The 23,280-nt window shown below is 40.3% G+C and overlaps 3 protein-coding genes across 3 annotated transcripts; 1 reads left to right on the top strand and 2 right to left on the bottom strand.

Moving 5' to 3' along the window:
• Nucleotides 1–851: 851 nt before the first annotated feature.
• Nucleotides 852–13,187, bottom strand: LOC100699442 (ankyrin repeat domain-containing protein 13C). Its single transcript, XM_003438111.5, has 13 exons — nucleotides 12,523–13,187; nucleotides 12,389–12,430; nucleotides 10,731–10,835; nucleotides 8,001–8,086; nucleotides 7,745–7,790; nucleotides 7,464–7,530; nucleotides 7,165–7,309; nucleotides 6,931–7,062; nucleotides 5,832–5,993; nucleotides 5,667–5,746; nucleotides 5,425–5,523; nucleotides 2,330–2,430; nucleotides 852–2,223 (listed from the first exon to the last, which is right to left on the bottom strand). The coding sequence occupies exons 1-13, from the start codon at nucleotides 12,881–12,883 to the stop codon at nucleotides 2,093–2,095; spliced, it is 1,557 nt and encodes a 518-aa protein (XP_003438159.1). The 5' UTR covers nucleotides 12,884–13,187; the 3' UTR covers nucleotides 852–2,092.
• Nucleotides 13,188–13,424: 237 nt separating this feature from the next.
• znf830 (zinc finger protein 830) lies at nucleotides 13,425–15,499 on the top strand. The gene has a single exon (XM_003438112.5). The coding sequence runs from the start codon at nucleotides 13,487–13,489 to the stop codon at nucleotides 14,537–14,539; it is 1,053 nt and encodes a 350-aa protein (XP_003438160.1). The 5' UTR covers nucleotides 13,425–13,486; the 3' UTR covers nucleotides 14,540–15,499.
• On the bottom strand, nucleotides 14,931–23,050 carry efcab14 (EF-hand calcium binding domain 14). Its single transcript, XM_003437874.5, has 9 exons — nucleotides 22,352–23,050; nucleotides 21,690–21,838; nucleotides 21,389–21,534; nucleotides 20,556–20,654; nucleotides 20,344–20,451; nucleotides 17,975–18,127; nucleotides 17,742–17,850; nucleotides 17,512–17,643; nucleotides 14,931–16,329 (listed from the first exon to the last, which is right to left on the bottom strand). Exons 1-9 carry the CDS (start codon nucleotides 22,525–22,527, stop codon nucleotides 16,151–16,153), a joined length of 1,251 nt encoding a protein of 416 aa, XP_003437922.2. The 5' UTR covers nucleotides 22,528–23,050; the 3' UTR covers nucleotides 14,931–16,150.
• Between the last annotated feature and the right edge of the window lie 230 nt (nucleotides 23,051–23,280).

Below are 23,280 nucleotides of genomic sequence, written 5' to 3'. Positions count from 1 at the left end.
ATTGGTAATGCTAACCTCTGGCATCATGCAAGTATAGTGCAGCAATACTATAAGTCTTTATTGGCATAAAATTACTTTAATGCTGATGGAGGATTTCTAAACATAAATTTTCCAGTTCAGTTAGATCATTTTACATGTGGGCCACATATAGCCCACTTTGATGTGAAGTGGGCCGGACCATTTAAATAAAGTTCTGTAATTATAAATTTAGAACGTGGTTTTCATAAATTCACAGAAAATGCTTGTGCACTTTGGTGTCGTGTGGCTGGATCAACAGGAAAAGCTGTAAAACCGATGGGAAGACAGGTAAAAAAAATCTAAGCACACCTTCATGTTTTCTTAAGCTCGCCCTGATTGGAGTCTTTGCTGGGCTAACTCTGGTCCCTGGGCCTAATGTCTAACATCCTAACTGGGACTAATCTGGCATAGGTTTCTAGACATTTTTATGATGTTGAATATCTTTATTAAAAAAATCTATCTCATCTTAAAGTGAAAAGAAGCCCAGGCTCTGAGATATTAAATATTTTTCAGATAAAATGACCAGTTTTATTTTCTAATATCTACACTAAACACTGAAGCCAAACGGACAGTGCTCTTCTAGTTTATTGAAACGTCTTCACACACTGACGATAAATCAGGGGAAATTTTATAATCTTTAGCATCTTGGGATAAAACCAGCTCTCCCTTCTTAGCCTCGCCTCTTTAATAAACAGACTACAATATTGTCTTGAAGCGTTGCCATATTTGACCTAAAATACCCACTGAAGCGATAAGAAACCCCAGTATATCAAAATATTTGTCCACCCTTCTCTGGAAGCCTCATAAAATTTTTATTACAAACACGCAGTCAGTTGAAAGATGATGCTGGTGCTTTATTTAAAGGGAAGTGAAGTAGGTATGGTTGCAGTACATATTAGCTGAAGCCAGACAGCTCAATGGATCAGATAATTTCTTATCTGGACAGTTGAGAGATCCAGCAATGATCAACTTCACAGCTTAGTTCCCTCTACTTGCATTTATATATGTATACATATAGATATATATATAAAAAGATAATCATATGCAGACAACAATAAAGGAGAATTTATAAGCACTAAAAGGTTTTCTAAGAGTCAGTGTTCTAATTTCCAGTTTCTCCTTAAGTACCAGCCAGCCTGCAGGTAGAACAGAGAATATACCTTTAAAGATGTGATCCAGGAGGCCAACACAGCCAGAGCATGCCTTAAATATACTTCTTATCAGTGCAGTGTTAGACTAAGAACAGTTTACCTGATATCTCACCTGGGTTCTCCCATTCACAAACGTACATACAACAACCCCGGTACAGTACAGTTACTCACTCACACACAGCACATACGAACACGACAGACATGGAGAGACAGCCGAGAGGTAACATGAGCTAACCTGAAGATGCAGGAGACTGCGTCCCTGCGCAGGGGAAAAGGCTCGGATATCGTACTGTAACAATGGAGGTCTTCTTTAATGCTAAACCTTATCCCAGCTGGTTAAAAACATTCTTAAGTACCGGAAATGTATTGCTACACAGTGTTACTCATTTGAGTTCATCTCTCTCTTTCTATATATATATTATACATAATATATAAATGAATATTAAGCACAGTTTGAGGATATAGCTATATTTGCTATTCTTTTTGTTGTGAAGTACAGACGTGAATTATTTACAGACGAGGGCGTCAGTGCACTTTCAAGAATGAGAAGTCAGTTCTCGGTCCTTGAAGATGAGGGGAAATACTAAAGTAGTGACGATGAAGTCTGACAGCTTTCAGAGTAGAGAACAGCAGCACGGAGCAGTGGGTTTAACTGCTCTGTTGAACAGCGAGTACAATGAAAGCTATCATCGATTTCACAAAAACGGCTCCCGAAGCATCTACATGTGAGGTGGCGCTCTGTAACACCTGCTTGCATTGATTTGCTTTGGATCCATCAGCCAACAGAACAACTGATCAGTAAGACCAGCACCCACCCGCCCCTTCCTTTTCACAGCTAATAAATACAGAATAAAACAACACAATATTCCTCTTTTTTTTTTGTCTGCACTCCCAAACTTGCTGGCCATATCCCCGTTTACAGATCAGAGGTCTGGGAAACGACTGGGATCTTCTTTGTAATCGGCGGGGATGAAGAAAATGGACTCTTCGAATTCGTCGTAACGGAATTCCTGAAAGGTGACGGTGGCTGTGATCGTGGGGAAGACAGGGATGTCTGTGAGGCAGGAAACACACACACATACGCAAAAGAAGGTTATTGGTGATCTTGCTCCTGAAACTCATCTACTCACAGGAATGCAATGACAGGTCGCTTCACATACCGAGTTTGACGGGAAAACCAGGCGGAAGTTTCATCTGGACAAACTCTCTGAGTTTGTTGAAGTGCTTGAACGGAGCTATGACCTCCAATACGTTAAGTAATCTGGAAGCAGAAGAGAGTAAATCAGAACCTCACAAATTCTTACAAAAATGAATAAAAAATTAAAACAGATTCAATGCAATTCGAGATTTTGACTGAATTGCAAATCTTGGTACAGGTTCAGCCACTTTCTCCACTCGACCTTCAGCGCGCGCACACACACACACACACACACACACACACACACGTCATTCTAAGTGGTGATCCTCTGAATTTATTATTCATAAAAGACAGATTCACATTTGATCTTAAACGATCAGTCAGATGTCATATGAAAGGCAGATTTTGCCTGGTTTGCTGTAATAATTTCGCCTGCTGATACAAAAAATTTTTTCACGCCATTTCAAAGTTGCAGTCTTTGCGTTGCCCTCCTAAGCGGCATTTCCCCTTTAAAAAAAAAAAATCACTTGCATTGTCTAAATGAAACTATTGCAGCATCACATTAGCTTTAAATGACCCTTTGATTACATCTGAACACAGCTGTGAGCTGAAACTAGATCACTTAAATAAATTTAAAAACAAGAAAGTGATAGCCAGTATGAACAAGAAAGGTAACAAAAAAATTTAAAGATCTTATATATTTATGGACTTTATACTTCAGGTTAACAATTTTCATATAATTATATAGTTTGATATAACAGATAAATAACAAGAGGACAGCCGATATTGGCCATATGCCGATATGTCGTGATCGGCATTTAATAAGTAAAGGAAAGCCGGGAGAAATAACCTTTAACCATGCTATGAGTGTTGGTGTTTCACAGTTTGTCCACTAGAGGGCCCTCTGCAACTTCCCTGTTGGCAAGACGAGAAATCCATGACTTGTCGCAATAATCTTCTTATCTTGTCATTTTATCTTAGTAAGGACTAATAAAAAATTAATTAATTAATTTTAAAAAATGGAATGGTTTGTGTTTAATGTCTGAAAGAAATAGAAAAAAATATCATCCTATATATCAGATTTTTAAATTACAAACTATCGGCCTTAAAAATTCTACATCGGTCTGGCTTTACTTTCTGTGGAGTACTTTTTCGTGCTGAAGTCTAAGGAATGTTAGACTTCCAGACTCAGGAAGTTATTTGTGCATACTAACTCATTTTTAGGACAAACGCATTATAATATAACATAATTTAACATGTAGTAAAGGATCCCATTTTATTTACCTCCATGCACATATCAACTTTACCTCACTTCCTGTTCTCATGTTCTTACCACAGACTGGATCCTGTGTTAACTGAAATCACCTGGCGCAGTTAAGCACTGCACTTCCTCCCGCTCACTTCCACGTGTGGCGGTAGCTACAAGTTAGCCGACCAGGTCTTTTCTTTTTCGTGACTAAAACTGCCTTTCATATAAAAGTTAAACCTAAAACACTGGAGTGACACTGATGGCTGTGCATTCTGATCTGCTGACCGTGATGATAATAAATAAGTTCCTGTGAACCCCCAAACTGATTCACAAGAAAACAGTCCAGTGTTTTATTTCATCACACACACACACACACACACACACACACACACACACACACTTTAGAGTGAAAGCTAAGGGGGCTGGGGAACTACCAGCACCAAGGCTGGAAATGATGCAAGAAGTGCAAAAAGTTTATGGTACAAATTATATTAATTTATTATCAACAACTAGAGCACTGGTCTATTTTTGGTGATTATGACATTAAAACTGAACACGATCAAAGTAGTAAACACAGCATATTTAAACATTACAAAGCAAAAAATGCAAAGGGGAAAAATTACATTAAAAAACCATTAGCTCTGATAAAGAGAGGGTTTTATTGCTGCCTCCATTAAGGTTCATTCAGTGAACGAGATAAAGCAATTTACTGCCTTTACTAAGTTCCCGTAATATTTAACAGCATTGCCCGTAACCCATTACAGGCAAAACCCAAGCCACATCCCGCCTGAATCCCACATGAGTGCAACATGAAATGATCTTTGAAAGTGCTGGATCTTTTTTTATTAGTTCTTTCCTACACAAAGTCGCCAAAAGACTACTTGTGACCGCAAATAAAACCAGAACAGAAGGAGGGGAAAAGAAGCTGGGAACGTGCAGCAATAACACTGAAATCCGTGCTCGTTAGACAATCAACATTTAGTTGATTGATGATGGAATTAAAAGCCAACTTTTTGGTACACAAACATGCAATGCAATGAAAAGATGGTTTAGTTCATTACATCTCAAAGCAAATAAAGTATCTTTGGGATTAAGATGATTCCAAAGAGTTCCTGAAGAATTTCCTGACACATACAAAACAGTTTATAAAGACAAGGATTCACACCTTGGCTCATCTGAACACTTACATGATTAGTAGAGGGACAACAATCCTCAGGACAAACCCCAACATCTGTTAAATACCTGGGAGCCTCCCATCAGTCGCTTTAGCTAATTAAGCCTCTTGAATGAGACGTGAAAGTTTCACAGACTAAAGAGAAGAACCTACACTGACTTAATCAAGTCAGATAAAATATTTTTTGGGGAAAAATCTTTTCCAAAATTTATTATCAACTCTTGGAAAAAAAACAAAGTTTAAAAGATTTAACAAAAAAAAAAAAAAAGTTATAAAACTGAAGAACTCTTATCAGCCAGGCCCATCATTTGGCCCGACTCTGAGAACAAGACTCAACACATGAAAGCCTTGCAGCTCCAAGGTTACAGGTGCATACAGTAAGGCATGAAAAGAAGCGAATAAGAAATTTTAACTTCAAACAAACCGTGCCGGGTTCCCATGGTGGCCAAGCTGAGTCAAAGAACATTTTTGGGGAGGGTGGTGAAGGTGGGGGAGTGTTTGAATTTTGTAATCTTCTCATCAGTGGCTCTCTCCCACAACCAGTTGAAGCCCTTTTGTCTACCTGGCCCAATTATCTGATGTGATTCATTTCATCTCTGCACTACCCTTTTCTAGTATCCCAAGTGTATCCACCCAGGCTCAATCTGCACAGAAAGCTTCGCAAATAGATCTAAGGAGGAAGGGATGTACTTACGACTCAATGCCTAGAGGGAAATCCTGGCTCATGGCTACAGTAGCTTTGAAGTTCTTCTTGCTTTCCTTACAAACAAGCTCTCTGCCAAGATGAGGTGGCCTGAAGGTGGGAAGAGGCACAGATGAACACAAAAAGATGTTATTTCACACTCAGCAGTTATACATATTTTCTTCTACCTGCCCTGAATAAATTCCTAATTACGGCGAGGACTGATGAAATCGTAGAAAACACAAGGTGCTTACTTTCCGTGCTCCGCGGTTATGTACTCCTCCCAAGAAATTGTATTGGGCGCTGGAGCTGTGAGGGACTGCCTTCTCACGGGCTGGGGGGCAGAAACACATCCGTCAGTGTTAGCACCATTCACCGCTGGCGGATGAAGCCACGGCCCTGAATTCTTTCCTTCTCACCTCAAAATTCTGCTCACTGATGCTGCCTCCTTTACTTAAGCTCTCCATGATGGCTTTGTTCCTCAGGATGTCTTCTTCACTTAGGTGCTCTCGCCGTTTCCTTGACTCCAGCACCAGACCGTTCACTGCATAGAAGTCAGCCAGGAAGTTTCCAACTCTCTCCTGTACAGGAAACAAACAGATGGTGCCATACTTCCAATGCAACAGCAGTAAAAACAAAACTTGGGCTGTGCTGCACAGGCTGTACGGAGGATCAAAGTGAGGCTTGTGATGCCTTCAAGGGGTCATGAGGTAAAACCTAAGGGCCAATTATGTTTATTTCCCTCTAATCTTTCAATGTGCTTGTATGTCTTCGGGATACCACAAAAGAAAGACTCAAATGAAGAAGTAAAGAAAAAAAACAAACATTTTTTAAAGCAGTAACTGTCAAACTGGGGATCATAGAGCCCCTGACACCTGTTCGATGCTCAAGGAGCTGAACTTATGATTCATATGTAGAGAAAATGAGCAAATGAGCTCATGTGACAATCAGCTGGGGATCATTACTCTACACTAGCCTTAATTTACAATAATTAGGCACATCCGGAACTACACAGGTCAATGAAGACTAGCTGATTTCTCAACACACATGTGATGTTTAGGATATCTGATAGAATATTAACATGAAAAATTAATATTTTACTTTATTCTTGTTTAATTGTTTTCACTTTTGTGTCACACAAAACATTAGGCTAAATTTCAAGCACCACGGCTCTGCTGTTGTGCCTGACAGCAGCCATCTGTCTGGGTTGCAGCAGACGGCTGCCCCTCCCTGATCCTGGTTCAGCTGGATGTTGCTTCCTATTGAAAGGGAGTTCTTCCTTCCCACTGTTGTAATGTAGTTGCTCAGTTTTCTCCAGACTACTGTAGGATTTTTAATCTTACACTATAAAACGCATCGGCAACTGTTTCTGTAAAATGGGAAAGGTCCCGCACCTTTAGTTTTCTCACGAGTACTTAAAAACCCCAAAGTTTGTTTAATATGTTTTTTTTCCCCCCTTCTTCATCCTAATGTCGTCACATTGCTTTTACTTTAACCATACTGTGAAATAAGCCTTACTGTTTTATCCTCTCTGAAGAGCCAGCCGATCTGACTACGGGAGAAAGTGATGGACTTGGTAGAAAGGGTTGCAGAGTAGACGTCGCTGCTCATCAGAATATCCACCTCCTCTTCTGTCTCCATCTCTGACTCCTTGGGGCAAAAACACTGAGTCAACTTCTTGCTGTTCATTTCTTTCACATCTTGCCGATGACATGATGTGAAACAGAGGTCTCGTTATGCCCCCCCAGTTACCTCGTGGTGTATTCTTTGGTACACTTTTGCTTCGTTGTCCAGAACCACAAAGGACTGGGACGGCGCGGCGTCGCCGTTGAAAATGAAGCTAAGATCGCCGCGCTGACATTTCATATCGGTGAAGTCTATGAGAGTGGTGTCAAGTCTAAATCAAGAGAGAGGAGGAAGAGTGTGTGAAGATAGTTACGTCCTACTTTTCAAAGCTAAAAGAAGTTCTCGACCTCAATAGGAAACATTTGCTACATTAAACACACAGTGGTGTAGATGGGGGCAGACTTTAGCTAGTATTTATATCTTACCTGATATTGATGCCCTGCTTGTAGATTTTACAGGCATCAGACGGCAGCATCCGGGACAATAAAGGCACTACAACAGATGAGACGTGCATTTATTCAAGAGTGACTTCCTGCTGTGTTCGCACTTAATGGAGGTTTTTGGGTGAGGATACAGCTCCGGCAATTTTCAAGGGATTTAAAAATCAAAAGCAGCCTTATAAACTATTACATGCTGTAACTGTGTGTGAGAATATGTTGCAGGAAATATCTGAAACTTTCACATTTGTGTGAAAGTTAAAACTCACCCCAGCTCTGAAAGTCCCAGTGCAGCTCCAGATAAAAGTCACCGAGCTGCACCAAAGCATTCAAACATGTCAAAAGGTCAACGCACAACACAACAGAAAGTTCAGATTATACGCGCATCATCACTTGATGTTGCATGCTCACGGGTAGTCAGCAGACATTTAACCAAATCAATACATTGAGGTTTTTCAAACTTTATGGGACTAAAGGTTTAACGATGCCAGTGGAAAACCTGAGTTTGTCATCAATGAGTCTCACCTCTCTGAGAGCTTTGAGTAATTTTGGCCTCTTGTCCTCCACACTCTCCCTCGACTGCTGCTTTAGTTTCCGCAGTATTGCCGTGACTGGGGGAAGACAACAGAGATGGATCATAATGGATTATAATCAACATGTGAATTATAAAAATGTGGTATGACTTTCAAACTCATTTTTTACATTGTGTGCCACATACAGCCCTCTATAATCTTAAGTGGGCCGGGCAGGTGAAACTGTCCTTTCTGTCAGCGTAAAGATGTTTAACTACACATTAAGTCCCTGAAATATCTTAATATAAGGAAAAGAAGTGGCAATTTTAACAGCATGTCTCAGTTTTTCTAAATGATTTCATTGTTCAGCTATTACTTAATTCCTCTGATTTAACATGAATGGTCATAAGGCTATCTTTATCAACAGCAAAGACTGTAAAACTTATAAAAATAAAGTTAAAGGTCCCAAAAATGTATGCCCTCCTTCACATTTCCAGCCTGCCAGTGGGCCAGACTGGAGTCTTTGCCAGGCCAATTCTGGCCACCTGGTCTTATGTTTGACAACCCCGATCTAAAGCCACAACTGTGCATTTTAACAGGAGCTGCTGAGTGCATGTTATTAATACATTTTTAAACCTCTAAAGGATGAATATTGGCACAAGCCACAAATATTTTATGGTGGTCACCCTCTCTTCCAACATTTTCGGATGACCTTTCGCGCTGAGGGAGATATGAGTGCCACCATATGCATATTTCACAACCAGTCCACAGTACTGAACTCTGTCACCCAAATCCCGACACACTGATTGCCAGAACGCGTCAGTTAAAATTGTCTGATTTTCATAGATTATTACATAACACAAAAACACTGAATCCCACCCAGCTTTATATAATTTATATAACTGTGCAGACACCACAGCAGTGATTGGATCAGCTGATGTAACCCGCTGGCTCGTGAAGTGCACGATTTCCTCTCACAAACTGACCAGCGTCCTCTCAATGATACGAGAATGAACCAGAGGGCAACAAAAAAAAGGAAAAAAATTATATCTCAGCATATCTCACACGTATCCTTGGTTATTTCAGCCAGGGGAAATATTAGGCAGAAAATAGACGTGACCGAGGAGAGAAGTGCTGACGAGGCACACGCTGCTGCACTCGGGCAGCTCATAATCGCACGTCCAGATAGCGAGCTGCTGACACGATGTGCACATGTGTAAAACTGAAAGGTGATGACTGATGACAAGACTGCAGTGCTTTGTGACAAGCTACAACACACACAAATAGACACTTGATATTTGGCAAACCCCATTATTATTCCTTGCTCTCTGTCTCTCTTTAACACCAGCTGTGCACCGGCTGTAATTTAGCCAAAGATTTAAATCTAAATATCCTTTGTCACTGGATTATGAATTTCTATGCATGGTTTAAATGCACCCGGCCCCCTCTCTGCCCCTCTGCCACCCCTTCACCCTTGTGAGTGATGTGACCTTCTCAAAAGCAAAGCTCCCGGTCCCAGTCCCAAGACAGCCTGCCACAGCAAGCACAGAGAGCCGAGACGCATACTAACAAGGCTGAGGGTCATTATTCAAACTACCAGGCCTCAAACGCTTTGTCGCAGGCTGTGTAAGAAAATGATGCTCATAGCTCACTCGTATCATCTATAGAGCCAAAAGCAAGAACTAAAAATGTGCAGCTCAGCACAGCTACAGAAACTAAAATAAATTATTTACTATTCAGCCCTTTTAGCAGACAATTTATATGTTACTTTAGCTTGAACAAATCACACTAACTTAACCCAAAACCTACAAGGACAGAGGAGCAAATATATCCCCAAAGCATTAGCTGGGACCTTTTACATGTCATTTGACTCATTTCACTAGATGTCGAACCTAAAAGCGGTAGCATCATTAAGCAGGGCAGTGGCAAGCTTTAAGCTTGGGGCTAACACTAAGCCATTGCTAAGGCAGCGTTCCAGCCCATCTGGATGGTGAGTGCTCAGAGAAAATCCCCACCATAGCTTTTTAGATGGGCTGGCCAGACAGCAGTTGCTGTGGTTAAACACTTACATGACTAACAAATGATCCTTTGATCACTAACACTTATCTCATTACCTTATGACAATACTGGAGGAGACAATTTGCTAGAAATTCTATATCTTCAGCATTGTTACACAAGTTTTATTTGTCAAAAAATGAAACACTGATCTAACCCTTATGTATTGCAAACATGTTCTCTGAAACTTAAGATGTCATCTATAATCAGAGTAACTGATTTGATTCCTGATGCCAGTACAAAACATGTGGGGAAAGAAAATCCAGCCAAAATGCTAAGTTACTACAGAGAAATCAGAGAAGACCCTTACACTGTACAGTGATATTTCTGCAAGGCACTGACTATGGACACCAAATTTTAAGATCATTTTTAGCATAAAAAAAAAATCAGGAATAATTATTGCTGAAAACACTGCAGCTATCAAGCTGATGTTCAGTAACACAACTACAATATTAGCATTCATACAGAATACCTTCCCAATTACCGATATGACTGACTAACCCACAAATACTGTCTAAAGAAGATATTGTATATCTATAAAACCCTCAGATAGGCAGAACTCAGCCTAACTGTCAAAACAGGGAGTGTGTATGATTGTAGGTGTGTCACTGAGATTGCAACAAACAGATCCAAATATGAAAAGCTCAAGTCAGTCTACAGCTATTCAGAGTAGTTTTTAAAGGCTTACTCATTTGCCTGTCGCCGTAGCTGATGGCTTCTGCTAGAGGACTCCATCCCTGTGCATTTTTTATCTTTACAGGTGCATTATGGGCCAACAGGAGGAGAGCACACTCTGAAAAGGGGGAAAAAGAGAAGAAAACAACCAAACAATGAGTGACAAATGTGATTAGTTCTACAGTAGTGTTACTGCTGCACTATCACTACATGCATTGTTGTTAGAAACAATTTTAATATTTGCAAAAGGCCACTATATAGTGTTCTGTGCATGCTCAAATTACGCTCATTTACAGGACCATGACTTAAAGGGTGGGTAGAACGGGTTTACCCACAATAATGTTTCTCATGCTGTATACTGCTGCAGCACTCTATGGACTTTCTGACTAAAGTGCTTCTTTTGAGCTCCTGTCTCTTTAAGGATCCTCTCCTAAAAAAACCTGTTTGCTTTAATTGGTGAGCTGGCCTGACAACATGTTTAGAGCTGTGGGTGCTGAAATCACACCACAACCATTGCCTTTAACTTATGTGACTGTAATCTCATCCATTACAATGTCAGGGTTTTAACAGCAGAGAGCAGCAGGTTTAAAAATGACTCGAAAGCGACATGTGGTTGATATTAGTCATAACGGGCTGTGTTTGTGTCACTGTTTGACAACTGAAATAACAAAGTGTACATCAGAGCAGCTTCAATTTAAAGTAATTTCTATAAAGACAGTGCATGGGCGCAGAGAGAGCAGGAGAGAAGCAAACAGATGGTAATGCTGGCCACATTAGAGACAGACACATGCTTACGCTAAACATTTCCTGCATGTCAGCGGAGTTGCCATAAAAACTAAAAGTAGTACACTTGGTCTTCAGTTACTCAAATGACAGGAGTGCATGAAGACTCTTGACTTTACTCATTCCTGCAGTTATACTTGGCAGATTTGGCTCTAGCAAGGAAATAATGGCAGACTGTGAAACAGCTGTCTGCATCTGGATTAAGTTGAGGCAGCTGTTCTGTCTTCATTTGATGGCATGCCAAACTAGGCACTTTGTTACACAGTGAAGTAGGTACGGGGCAGCTGTGGCTCAGGTGGTAGAGTGAGTTGTCCACTAACTGCATGGTCACCAGGGCAAGACACAACCTCGTTTCTAATAGTTCAGTTTAATCTGTACCAAATTAAGGTTTCAGGACTAGAGGACTTTGCGTGGTACACAGACTGCAAAGACCTTTGAGTCAAATTTGTGATATAATTGACACATAAATGAAATTGTGTCTCTGTGCCCAGAAATTGGCTTCTTTGTATGCAATTACTGATATATGTGGATGTCTGAGCCTAACTAATGTGTCATACCAAGATTATGTTATCGCTGCTCTGCAGAGGTCAGATAAGACACGGTTATGCGCACAAGGGGTATGTGGGCTATTCCAATACAGGAATAGGGAACTGCTGTGTTCAAAGGGGGCTTTTAATGAGGATTCAAAATACTCTTTTAATAAAGCCATGTTAGGCCACGGAGAGCACGGCAGATTTAGTCAAATTTCCTGGGCTTAGGCAGATACTGGAAGATTACTTTTTCAGAGTGCTCTTGGTAATTTTGTTTAATCCAGTGCAAGGCAATAATAATAATAACAATTTTAAAAATGAGGTTATTTCATTTTACTACTCTATGGTTCAGCATTACCTTTGTGGCCCAACATGACAGCCAAGTGAAGAGGTGTGTTCCCTGGAATTAAAAAAATAAACACGTCAAGTAAATATCAGCCTCTAGCACAAACACTGGTTATGTAAATGGAAACATGACAGCAGAAAGCTTACCATGCACATCCTTCTGGGAGATGCTGTGGGTCCTGATGAGAGAGGAGAGCCGACGCACATCTCCCTTAAACACGCATTCATGCACAGGGAACTCCAAGTCGTCACTGGTCAGGATTATTGGGTTCTTGTTGTTGTCGCTGACAACTGATGAGTTACCGTTGATGTTGTTGGCATTGAGCTGCTGCTGTTGTAGTGCCGAGGTTTTGATTGACTTCTGGAAAGCCTTGTTGGACTTGAAATGCTTACTGGTGCCGTTAGAGATAGTCCCGTTGGAGGTCTCATCGTACGTGTCCATTATCTCGTCATTTTTGTTCGGTTTCTTGTGGTCCTTTCGCATGGTGCGTATCTTCTCACCTGTCATGATGTCTATCGTGCGGTAACTGGGGAACTACACACGAGGCTAACGTTTGGTGAAGATGTGATATGAATCCGGTTGCTAGTGGGCATTAGCAAAAAAAACCCCACAAATATGAAATCTGCTCAGTCCTATTAGAAATTTTGAGCTAACGGCGACGCTTTTTCGCAACGCTTCTGTTATTAAAATAGCGGTACGCGGTTCCTAGGACACGTTAGCTAGCTGCAAGAAAATGAATATGGTTTGATTTATCTATGGGTGCGGCGATGAAAACAAAAAAATAAAAAATAATGATAAACATTAAAAAAAAAAACACACACAAACAATGAATCGGGAGAATAAGAAAGAAAAGCAAACGACTACATCGTTGTCTCTTCTACCGCGTCTCTCGGATGCAGGTTTTAAAACGGTATCGACGCTTTGCGGCTGAATTCAGGAGAATGGGGCGATACAACAATCCTGAGCCTCGGCTAACATCCCTGCTAACCCCGTTAGCAGGCAACTGACAGATCTCGCGAGGTTATTCTATTGCGTCATCTTTATGAGACGCGCGTACTTCTCCAGAAGCAACTAGCTGGCTAGCTAACAAGCTTGTTTTTGTTTACAAGAATGGCGACCTCCAAGAAAGGGAAGAAAGTTGTTAATCAAGAGGAACTTCGACGGCTAATGAGGGAGAAACAAAAGCAAGCCAGTGACAAGAAACGCGTCGAGTCTCCGTTTGCTAAATACAACAGTCTCGGCCACCTCAGTTGTACCCTGTGCAATGTGCAGGTGAAGTCCGAACTACTGTGGCCGGCGCATGTTCTTGGGAAACAGCACAAAGAAAAGGTTGCTGAGCTGAAGGGAGGAAAAACTCAACCGGTGACACCGCAGAGTCAGCCACTGAAGCGGAAAGCACCCGACGACGAGGACGTTAATGGAAAAAAGGCGAAACCCGCAGCGGCTCCTGGTCAGCCTTCGTTAGGACTGCCAGGAAATTTCTTTGAGAAACCCAGCGAGAGGGCAGCTACTTCTTCACAGAAGACTGCAGGACTGAGCCTGCTGGCTGGAGTCTATGATGAGGACGACGACGATAATGATGGTAATAATGAAGCTACTGGGAAGACAGGTGAACAGGTGGCCACACATCCGCCTGCTCAGAAGGATGAAGCTGCAGGACTACCAGCTGACTTCTTTGACAGCTCCATCCCATCCACGCCTGCAATCTCCCATTCAGGCTCCATCCTCAAAGCAGACGTTCAGGAGAAGATCCCAGAGAAGAAAGACAACACAGCCGAGGCGCTCCCGGAGGGTTTCTTCGACGATCCGGTTAGAGATGCCAAAGTGCGCAATGTGGACGCTCCTAAGGATCAAATGGACAAGGAGTGGGAAGAGTTTCAAAAGGAGATCCGACAGGTGAACACAAAGTCCGAGGCCATCGTGGCAGAAGAAGACGAGGAGGGGCGACTTGAACGTCAGATTGATGAAATTGATGAACAAATTGAGTGTTACAAGAGGGTGGAACTACTGAGGGACAGACGGGATGTGGTGAAGAGCAAGTCTCTGCCCAGAAAGCAGGAACAAGTGGACACTGGCGACAGCACTGAAGAAGAGGAGGAGAATGAAGAGGAGTTGCTGGGGCTTTTGTCACGGGACTGGAGAGCCAAAGGAGCTCTGGCCTGACTTTCTCTTGAAATGTGTGACTGACCTCAGTTTTATTCAGAATATTGTTATAGCCTTCCTCAAGGGGGATGCTAATGTGTTCCAGTTTCCAAAAACTGTGAAGTTTGTGAAAATGTCTATCAAATCTTTGTCCCTTTGTATATTTCAGACTGGATTGGATATAATTCTAGTAAAAGACTTAAGTGCCAGAGACACATGAGAATAGTCACTTTGTCTTATGACACAAGGGAAACCAACAATCAAACCTTTAACTGTGTGTTTATTCATTGGTGCTCAAACAAAGACATTCATAAAATCTCTCATTTACATACAGTAGCAGCATGGACCCAAAATCAATGCAATGGTGGCCAAAGCCAGCTAACCAATGTCCCGCAAAAACAATTAAGTCGCCTACGTTAAGTTATAAATAATGCGTTCATGTTACATAAAGGAACATGCAAAGCACAACAGAATTAAAAAATGCAACATGTTGGATTATGCCTGTAAAGCAATTTTTTTTTTATCATCCCAACCCCATTTACAAGATAACTGGATTAGAATACATTTTTTACAGCATACAACAAAGTCTGAATATGACAAATTTATGATGTAAGTTCAACATTATTAGGCCATTTAAATGGCATTAAATGAGTCAAGTCCAGAGTGACGATCAGTGCTTCTTATACTACCTGTTACATATTGTGAGCTATGTCTTCTGCCTTTCCACTGCAATTCTACACAGGTAACATCTAAATCATTTTGTTATTGCTACATATGCCTCATGAGTTACCACTTTAAAAATCTTTTAAGTGACTTTAAGTGTTTGTAGCCCTTCAAATCTGCAAAACACCAGGAAAATGCATAAAACAGAACCACAGTCACTATATATACATGTACAGATGGATAATATACATGATCCAAACCATCTGAATAAGGTAAATGAGGAAGGGGAACAATCAAACTTGTAACCAGCTTAGAAAAGAGCATACAAAAGTATGTTTTTGGAGAAGTTAGGAAATTGTCTAAAACCAAAACAAAAGCCTGACAAAGCTGTTTATAGTAGTCATTTGTAAACATTCATAAAATTCTATCTCATGTTCTATAAATAAAGTTTACGTGAGTTGTACCAGGTGCTGGCAGGAGGAAAGTCTGCGATACACTGACAGTTACAGCCTCAGTAAAAGCTAAATACACAAAAATTTTACATCAAGATGAGACAGGTGGTCCAAGGAACGAACAAACCAACCAACAAATAAAGACAAGTACATGAACACTGCAAGTCTTAAGATTCAGGGTAAAGCATGAGAGTCAAAATAATTCACACTTATTTTCCATGGATTAATAATATAAACTGAGCCATTTGTTAACATAGGAGCTGGCTGTTCTATATACAGATACTCATTTGGATTGCTGTTAAAATTTAAGATGCTTTGTGGCTGACACTGGGTTGAAATGGACTCAAGGATGGGGAGCGAGTACAGGGAATGTCAGTGTCACTTTTTCCACAATCAGTATGATAAATATTCAGTTCAGGAAAGTGCAGCAATTACAGAAAAGAGGCAGAAACCCCAACCCCCACAGACCCTGCTGGGTATTCAATACTGTTCACTGCTCTCGGTGATGATGATGTGCTCACAAACCTAAAGCAGCTTTCAGCTCCTTCAGTGAATACTTCTGATCCCCGTCAGTGTCAAAGCACTTGAAGATACGACGGCTGGGTGTTGATTTTCCGAATATTACCCTCAGGTCCTCGTAGGTCAGACTCGCCGAATTTTTTTCAGCATCTGTCTGCTGGAACATGCGTCCCAAGTCTGAAAAAAATTATTTTAATTACAAAGATAATTATAAAATTTGTATACTTTGGAAATATTTAATTTTCTGCTGAAAACAAAGCAACAAGTTCGGAAGCCTCCTCACTTCTGTCCCATTAGTTTGTTTTAAAACATCACATAGCTTATTAAGATTTAAAGAAAAAAAAAATCATAAAGAACATCAGGATTCAGCATTTATAATTTTAGGGTTAGAGCCGAAATACAAGGCATATACAACCACCAACAAAAAGTTGCCCAGTCTTCAGCAGATACATGTACTGCACATATAGTGACTGGATGGAAATGGAAGTGCTTCAAGTTCCTCAGGTTGTTTTTTCAGATTTCCTCAGCAATAAAGCAAGCAAGTACTCAGTACTTTCACTGCTACACAGCAAAAACTAACTGTTGATGGCTGACTATGCAAACTGCATTTTCCTAATTGTAAACAAATATGGTATATAACTGCCAAGGTGTGGCTCAGTTTACCACACAAAACTGAACCTGTTTAATCCAGAGGTTGTGGCGTCACTGCTTAGAAAGTGACTGCTCACATTAGGGTCCTTCTTCCGTCCTTCTTCCAATCAATACCTGCACTCATGAAATTCAATTATTTGCTCGTAATTATGTTTTATTTCATGCAGGGACTTTTGACAGAAATCTAATTCCATAGGTTTAGAGCATGTCCACACATTTACAGCTTTCTAAAAGATGCATTTCCGCACCACTCTAGCGTTAGGAACCCTACAACTGAGTGTTTTAGAAATGCATGATATTAGGTTTGCTTGTATGTGTGGAGATGCTAAAACATTCTTCTGGACACAGGTCATTTTCATATAAATGTGGATTTAGCCTCACTTTACTACAAGGACATGAAAGGACTGCTATGGTTTTCTTCTTGCAGCACCTCGAAAGCTCATTAACGCAATGTATCCCTTTTGCTGAATCAATGCAAAAAAAGTATCCAAATAAGATTAGGGGATTATGCGCCGGGCTATTTGTTGGCTGAAAGGTAGTCTTATCATCTTGGTAAGGTTGCCAGGCAACAAGCAGAGACTCCTTTCATTACAGCCAAGAATCAATCGTCTCATTTAACTTCACAATAAAGCCAGCGTGTGTAATTCCCAACATTCTGATTCTTTCTTATGAATGCTGAGATATGTATTTTATAGTGTTAGAGCGCACCTGTCAGAGAACCGATGCCAGGCAGTGACACCGGCTTTGGACATTTTGTCCAAATATGTCTCTTCGAGCGGTTTGCAGTTAAAAAGGGAGGATGCCTGCTCGTCTGTGGCTCTGTCAGCGGGGTGGAGATCTCTGTCAGAAAATACATAAATAAAGAAGAAATAAGCATTAAAATGCAACACGGGGCAAATATGACCTCTGTGATAAGCTCCCTTTTGTCTACACTTTACCCTGCACATCCCCCGGTGTTGCTTTGGTTGTTGTAGCTTCTTTCACCGCCTCAGTTGCTGGACTTTCACTGCTGACTGCCGCTTCAGGTGCTGGGTCATTGTTGTTCAACTGTACAGCAGAAAGCAGAAGATAAAATAAAAAGTGCCTAGAGTGTTCCTGTAAATCCTGGTATCAACACAATGCAACAAAATCATCAAATGGAAGGGAAAAAAAGGCTCATCATATTACTGACGCTTTGTTTTGAGCCGTTTTCTAATGAGGCCACTCTCTGATGAAGATCTGCCACTGTAGAGAGGAGGATGTGGATCTGCTCATCAGTCCATGTGTGGTGCTGCTCCTCTGTCTTGTTAACCTCACTCATGGCTTTTCTCAGGTCTGTTATGTCCTATAATGATTAAAAAGAATACGTAAACCAACTCGTAGTTAAATATTAGATAAGATTTCTTTAAGACTAGAAGAGATCCAGTTTTATAAAATACGCAATTAAGGGAAAAGAGATTCTATACCAAGGTGTTAACGGGTTCAGGTTGACAGTGTATCTTATATGAATGCTGCAGTCATGGTATCAGGTAGATAGAAGTGTACAATTACTTTGTGTGTGTCTTTTATCTTCCTGTTGTGCTAATGAAAAATAATGTGGAGAAAACATTCTGCAGTCATCTCGGATATTTGACCTAGTTTCACTCTGCAAACTAAAGCATCTAAGCTCCCAAAATAGATTGGCACTTGTTTCATGTATTATGGATGGAAACACAAGGCATGAATCCAAGAAATGACAGGACCTTCTTAACCCAACAACTCCGTCAATGTAAGCCTGACAAGAACTGCAAAAGCATGCATGCATTCATGGTTTAACAAGTTAATCTCGCTGTGGCGAAGTTCACCTCAGCTTCTGGTTTGGATCCATGTAACAGTTAAGCAGATCAACTGACATTTCATCGACTGAAACGCCTTGGTCATGTCTGAGTAGATGCGTCTCAATTCTGAGTGAGACTGAAAGTACATTAGACAGCAGGACACCAAGTTATTTAACGTATTCACTCCAGCGCATGCAGTACTTGTTTTATGCACACACCCGTCTCCATACGTCCATACATAAATAATAAATAAGATCCGCAGCCTTCAGCAGCATTTGAAGGGAGCAGAGATGTAAATAAAAACAGACAAGCTGTCAAACAACATAAGTGAAATCCAACTTTGACATTGACTCATAAAAGAATTTTTCAGCTTTGCTCATGTGAAATACTAAAGCTTGAAGCCCTATCCTATTTCTGAAGGAATACAGCTACTGATTATTCTGTGATGGTTGTCAGCTGCCAACACTGCATTAACCCTTCAATAATTGTGAGAAAGAGCTGTGAAGGCTATACTCATGGACCCTTCTGCCTCTCACACAATTTACCAACATTGGGAAACAGTCGTAACTACTGAGACACACTGAGATATATAACCACTAGCTACTTATTTAGGCATATCTTGATAGTGCCAGCTAGGATCCCCTTTTTCCTTCAGAACAACCTCAGTTCTTAGTAAATACCGAGTGGTTATTTGAGATACTGTTGCCTTCCTATCAGCTCGAAGCGGTCTGGTCATTCTTTTCTGACCTCTGGCATTTTCACCCAGAGAACTGCTGCTCCCTGGATATTTTCTCTTTCTCACACCATTCTCTGTAAACCCCAGAGATGGTTATGAGGGAAACTCCCAGTAGAACAACAATATGTGAAATACTGAGACTAGCCCATCTGGCACCAACAATCATGCCACGTTCCAAGTCACTTAAATCACTTTTATCCCCCATTCTGATACTCATTTTGAACTTTCGCTCATCTTGACCATAACGACATGACCAAATGCATGAAGCAGCTGCCACGTGTTTGGCTGATGTTCCTAAACATGCAGTTGAACAGGTGTAACTAATAGAGTGGTCATTGAGTGTATGTGGATGATCGAAGAACACAAATAAGGTTGTGTACATTCTAGAAGGAAAGTAAAAAATAAAAAATAAAAATAATCAGTTAAATTTAAGTGACTAAAATTTTTTTTTTTAATGTGTAATTACACAGAGCAAAATATTAAAGGGAATTTTTTTCTGTTCTTTCGTTTGCTTAAATCTGCATAATTAACAATTAAAACAAAACGTAAAACATAATTGCTTATACCTATATACACTTTCTGAAACAAGTAGCTTTAGCCATTTTCGCTTCAGTTTAAAGCCATTTTTTTCCTCAGAAATATTAAAGATATCTGTGCTCCCTGACATGACACTAAGAGAAAAGAAGAAAAACTGAGTGTTTAAAGCAGTCTCAGATTTTTGCTTTCAGAAATTATTCGCGCATTTAATGTAATTATTACCTGAAATCTTTCCCAGGTTTATTATCAACATACATTAATGTAACTGCATGCAAACAATGGCCAAATAAGGGAAAAGTACAATTAGTCAACTTCAAACATACACAAGCAAGAAGTACAAAAGCAATCTGAAAGTGTGAATATATGGAGGAAGTGCTTGCAAGATCTGATATGCTTTTAGTCACAACATGTAGTCGTACCAACTGTCAGTTGTTCACCCAAAACTATTACAAATGTCACTGATAAATTTACCACTGTCTCCTTCAAGTCGTCATCTTTCTTCTGAGTTTCAAGAGCAGCCTGCATAGTCTTCACATCGTGTTGTACACTTGTAAGCGTGCTCCCAATTGTAGCAACACTCTGGAAAAGAAAAATATTTGCAAAGTCACTTCTAACAAAATTTAAAAAAGGGGAAAAAAGTACAAGGCATCTTTTTTCTGTTTTTATTACCCTTTTCTTCTCACCTTTTGAAGCTCTTCTACTGTTGTTGGAAGGCTAATTAAATCAGCAGCGGATTTCAAGTTGGCCTTTAAATGGTTCACAGCAGAGTCCAGCAAAGTGATCTGTACAAATAAAAGACACAAACCATCCATGCTTCACTTTATTAGGGACACACCTAACAAAAAAAAATGCAATCTAATAGAACATCCCTCAAATTTACCATCACTAATGTTATAATATTCTGTTTGTTTTACATATTTAAAACAAATGTATGTGGTGCTTTTGGACTGTATTACTATTACATTATTATACTAGGTATGTTATTTTGTCCATCTTACTTACAGCATTGGTGGTAGTCTGAATAACAGCGTCACAGCTTTGAATTTGAGTTTCAGTAAAAATGTAGCATGTTCGTTACAGAATTACTAGTCTGGTGATTTTAACAAACTGGCATCTTTATGTATTCAATCATTTCATCTCAGCAAACCTAAAATTAAGACTAAAGAAATGTAAAAATCTTCTTCTCTGTTCATTTCAGAAAATTAAAAAAAAATCCAATCCAATTTGTAGGGACATAAATTATGCATTTTTTACAAGTTAACACCACAATTAAAAAAATATACTTTAACTACTACTGTCGGCACCACTTCTATTTCATGTATTATATCCGCGATTTCGAAAACTTTTCTAAAGCAAATTTCAGCTACATGGTATGAAAAGTGCATCATCCTGAGTTAAATCTCACTCTAAGTTTAACTACCACTCAGTAGCTTATCATTAACAGCTCAGTTTTGTATGTATGACTGAGTAAATGTCGAGGTGGTTTCAAAACCTCCAGACAGACATTACGACTGACCTTTCGGTTCATTTCTGTCAGATTGGACCAGAGTTTGTTCAGGCCTCTGCCCCCATTCTCAATATCATCAAGCTGTCTCTCCTTGTTTTTAAGGTCCTCGCTTAATTTTGGTATTTCACTTGACGAAACTTTCTGGCTGGATTCCACTGTAACAAAAAAACAACATAAGTGTTAAAAATAAAGGAATATGTGACTGTTTAACTAGTATATAAAAGACTCGTGTACAAAGTACAAGACCTTTTTTTTTTCTTTTCTTTTCAGTGATAACAAAAAGATAATAAGGTTTGTTTAAGAGTCTTACTGCTGTGCAGCTTTTCTTTCAAGGAGTCCAAATCTTCTTTCAGAGCAATCTGCATCCATATGAGCCCAGCACAGGCCATGACACAGGCAGCTAATATGATGAACAGAAACAAGGGATAGCACACATTGCAGCACTGTGTGTAGCTTCTTCTGTAAAGAGAAGAAACACAGTAACGTGAGACCGCTTTACAGCCGCACGCATTCGTCCATTTTTAATGAAGGAGATATTTTCAGAAGGCTGTGTGCTATGTTATGGGAATTATGAGGATTACTTCTAAGCAACCATGCTTCAGAAATCTGGATGGGTAGATTCTATACAGTCAATGATTTTCCTGATGCTCCGAGCACAGAAGCAGGAGAGTGAATTGATCTGACAATAAAGAGGTTTTCTTTTAATCTCTGCACTATAAAGGCAGTGTGCTCGATGGGAGCTGACTGTTGAAATGATGCTGAAAAACACATTTATTATTTTTACATTTTCCCATGTATCCCTGAAGTTTATAAAATAGTGACAAGCCAGTCCCAGAGGTAGGTAGGGTAGCACAGATAGGACTTTCAGATTTTCTTTAGAAACTCAAAGCGAATTTAAGGCATCTCATTAATGAGTTCAAATACGTAGGAAAAAAACATGCTTAACAAAAACTCGTTAAACTGCTCACTTACTTCCCAAAGTTGACTCCGCCGTTCATGCCGTTGAAGTCGTCATCGTCGGAACTCGAGTCCGACTCCGAGTCCGGAGGCTCGGTTCGGAGAAGCCGGTGACCGGAGCCCTTTTTGGTCTTCTTTCTCTTGCTGTCCCCGAGACCAATCAAAGCATTGAGCTCCTTCCTCTTCTTCATCTTCTTTTGAGGGGTCAGCGAACCCGCCGAGCCCGATTTAAACCCCACTAAATCCAATGTTTTGTCCAGTTTGGTAGATGTTAAGTTTACGGAGCGGTGCTAAGCTAACTTAACGTCCTTTTGCTAGCTTAAATTTCAACCAGGCAATGGCGCAAACAGATAAAAACACATCGGTTTTTTGGATTCTTTACCATACAAATAATACACGAACAAAGTGTTCGGTGTGAAGTTACCCTCCGACAAATAAAAGAGCTTCTCTAAAATAACTTGTTCAACGCGCTACCGGTTAGCTTCCTCGGCTAGCATTTGACAGCTTGCTAACCTTTGCTAATGCTGGTCGCCGTTGTGCTTTTACAACATCTCATTGAGTTTTAAAATTTGCTGCTCCGACCTTCGTCATTTCCGAAACACAGCATTCAAGTGTTCGAATAAATCAATACAACCTGTCGGTCATATCGTAAACATATTTCCAACAACAATTTGTCCTGCTGCCTGTGTTGTTTGGGTAAGGCGTCCCAGTAATCTCACAGCTCATTGGTCCAAAACGGTGCCACTTCCTGCGCTCCGTTTTGACAGGGAGCGAGCCATGGGAGCAAAACACCAGCCGTCCCCGACAGACAGACAGCAGTCGCACGGTCATGTCAAAAAGTGACAGATAATATTTAAACTGTTGTAAATGACTTATAATCTGTCACTGTGACCCAGGGTTTTGCAAAACATCGAAGACCGATAACAATGGAACACAGAGTAGGT

The sequence above is a fragment of the Oreochromis niloticus genome, linkage group LG18, assembly GCF_001858045.2.
Source record: "Oreochromis niloticus isolate F11D_XX linkage group LG18, O_niloticus_UMD_NMBU, whole genome shotgun sequence".
Taxonomy (NCBI): domain Eukaryota; kingdom Metazoa; phylum Chordata; class Actinopteri; order Cichliformes; family Cichlidae; genus Oreochromis; species Oreochromis niloticus.
The sequence above is the reverse complement of the archived record's forward strand: the minus strand, read 5'-3'. Positions and strand labels throughout refer to the sequence as shown.

What these genes read in the sequence shown, in the direction of transcription:
- efcab14 (XM_003437874.5), bottom strand. Translation starts at nt 22,527, where the DNA reads ATGAAGAAGAGGAAGGAGCTCAATGCTTTGATTGGTCTCGGGGACAGC. An exon ending in GGCGGAGTCAACTTTGGGAA is followed by an intron (nt 21,839 to 22,351) that starts GTAAGTGAGCAG and finishes TTCTCTTTACAG; the next exon opens with AAGAAGCTACACACAGTGCT. An exon ending in GAAAGAAAAGCTGCACAGCA is followed by an intron (nt 21,535 to 21,689) that starts GTAAGACTCTTA and finishes TTTTTGTTACAG; the next exon opens with TGGAATCCAGCCAGAAAGTT.
- znf830 (XM_003438112.5), top strand. Translation starts at nt 13,487, where the DNA reads ATGGCGACCTCCAAGAAAGGGAAGAAAGTTGTTAATCAAGAGGAACTT.
- LOC100699442 (XM_003438111.5), bottom strand. Translation starts at nt 12,883, where the DNA reads ATGACAGGTGAGAAGATACGCACCATGCGAAAGGACCACAAGAAACCG. An exon ending in TACTCAAAGCTCTCAGAGAG is followed by an intron (nt 7,791 to 8,000) that starts GTGAGACTCATT and finishes GCTTTGGTGCAG; the next exon opens with CTCGGTGACTTTTATCTGGA. An exon ending in TCAGTGAGCAGAATTTTGAG is followed by an intron (nt 5,747 to 5,831) that starts GTGAGAAGGAAA and finishes TCTGCCCCCCAG; the next exon opens with CCCGTGAGAAGGCAGTCCCT.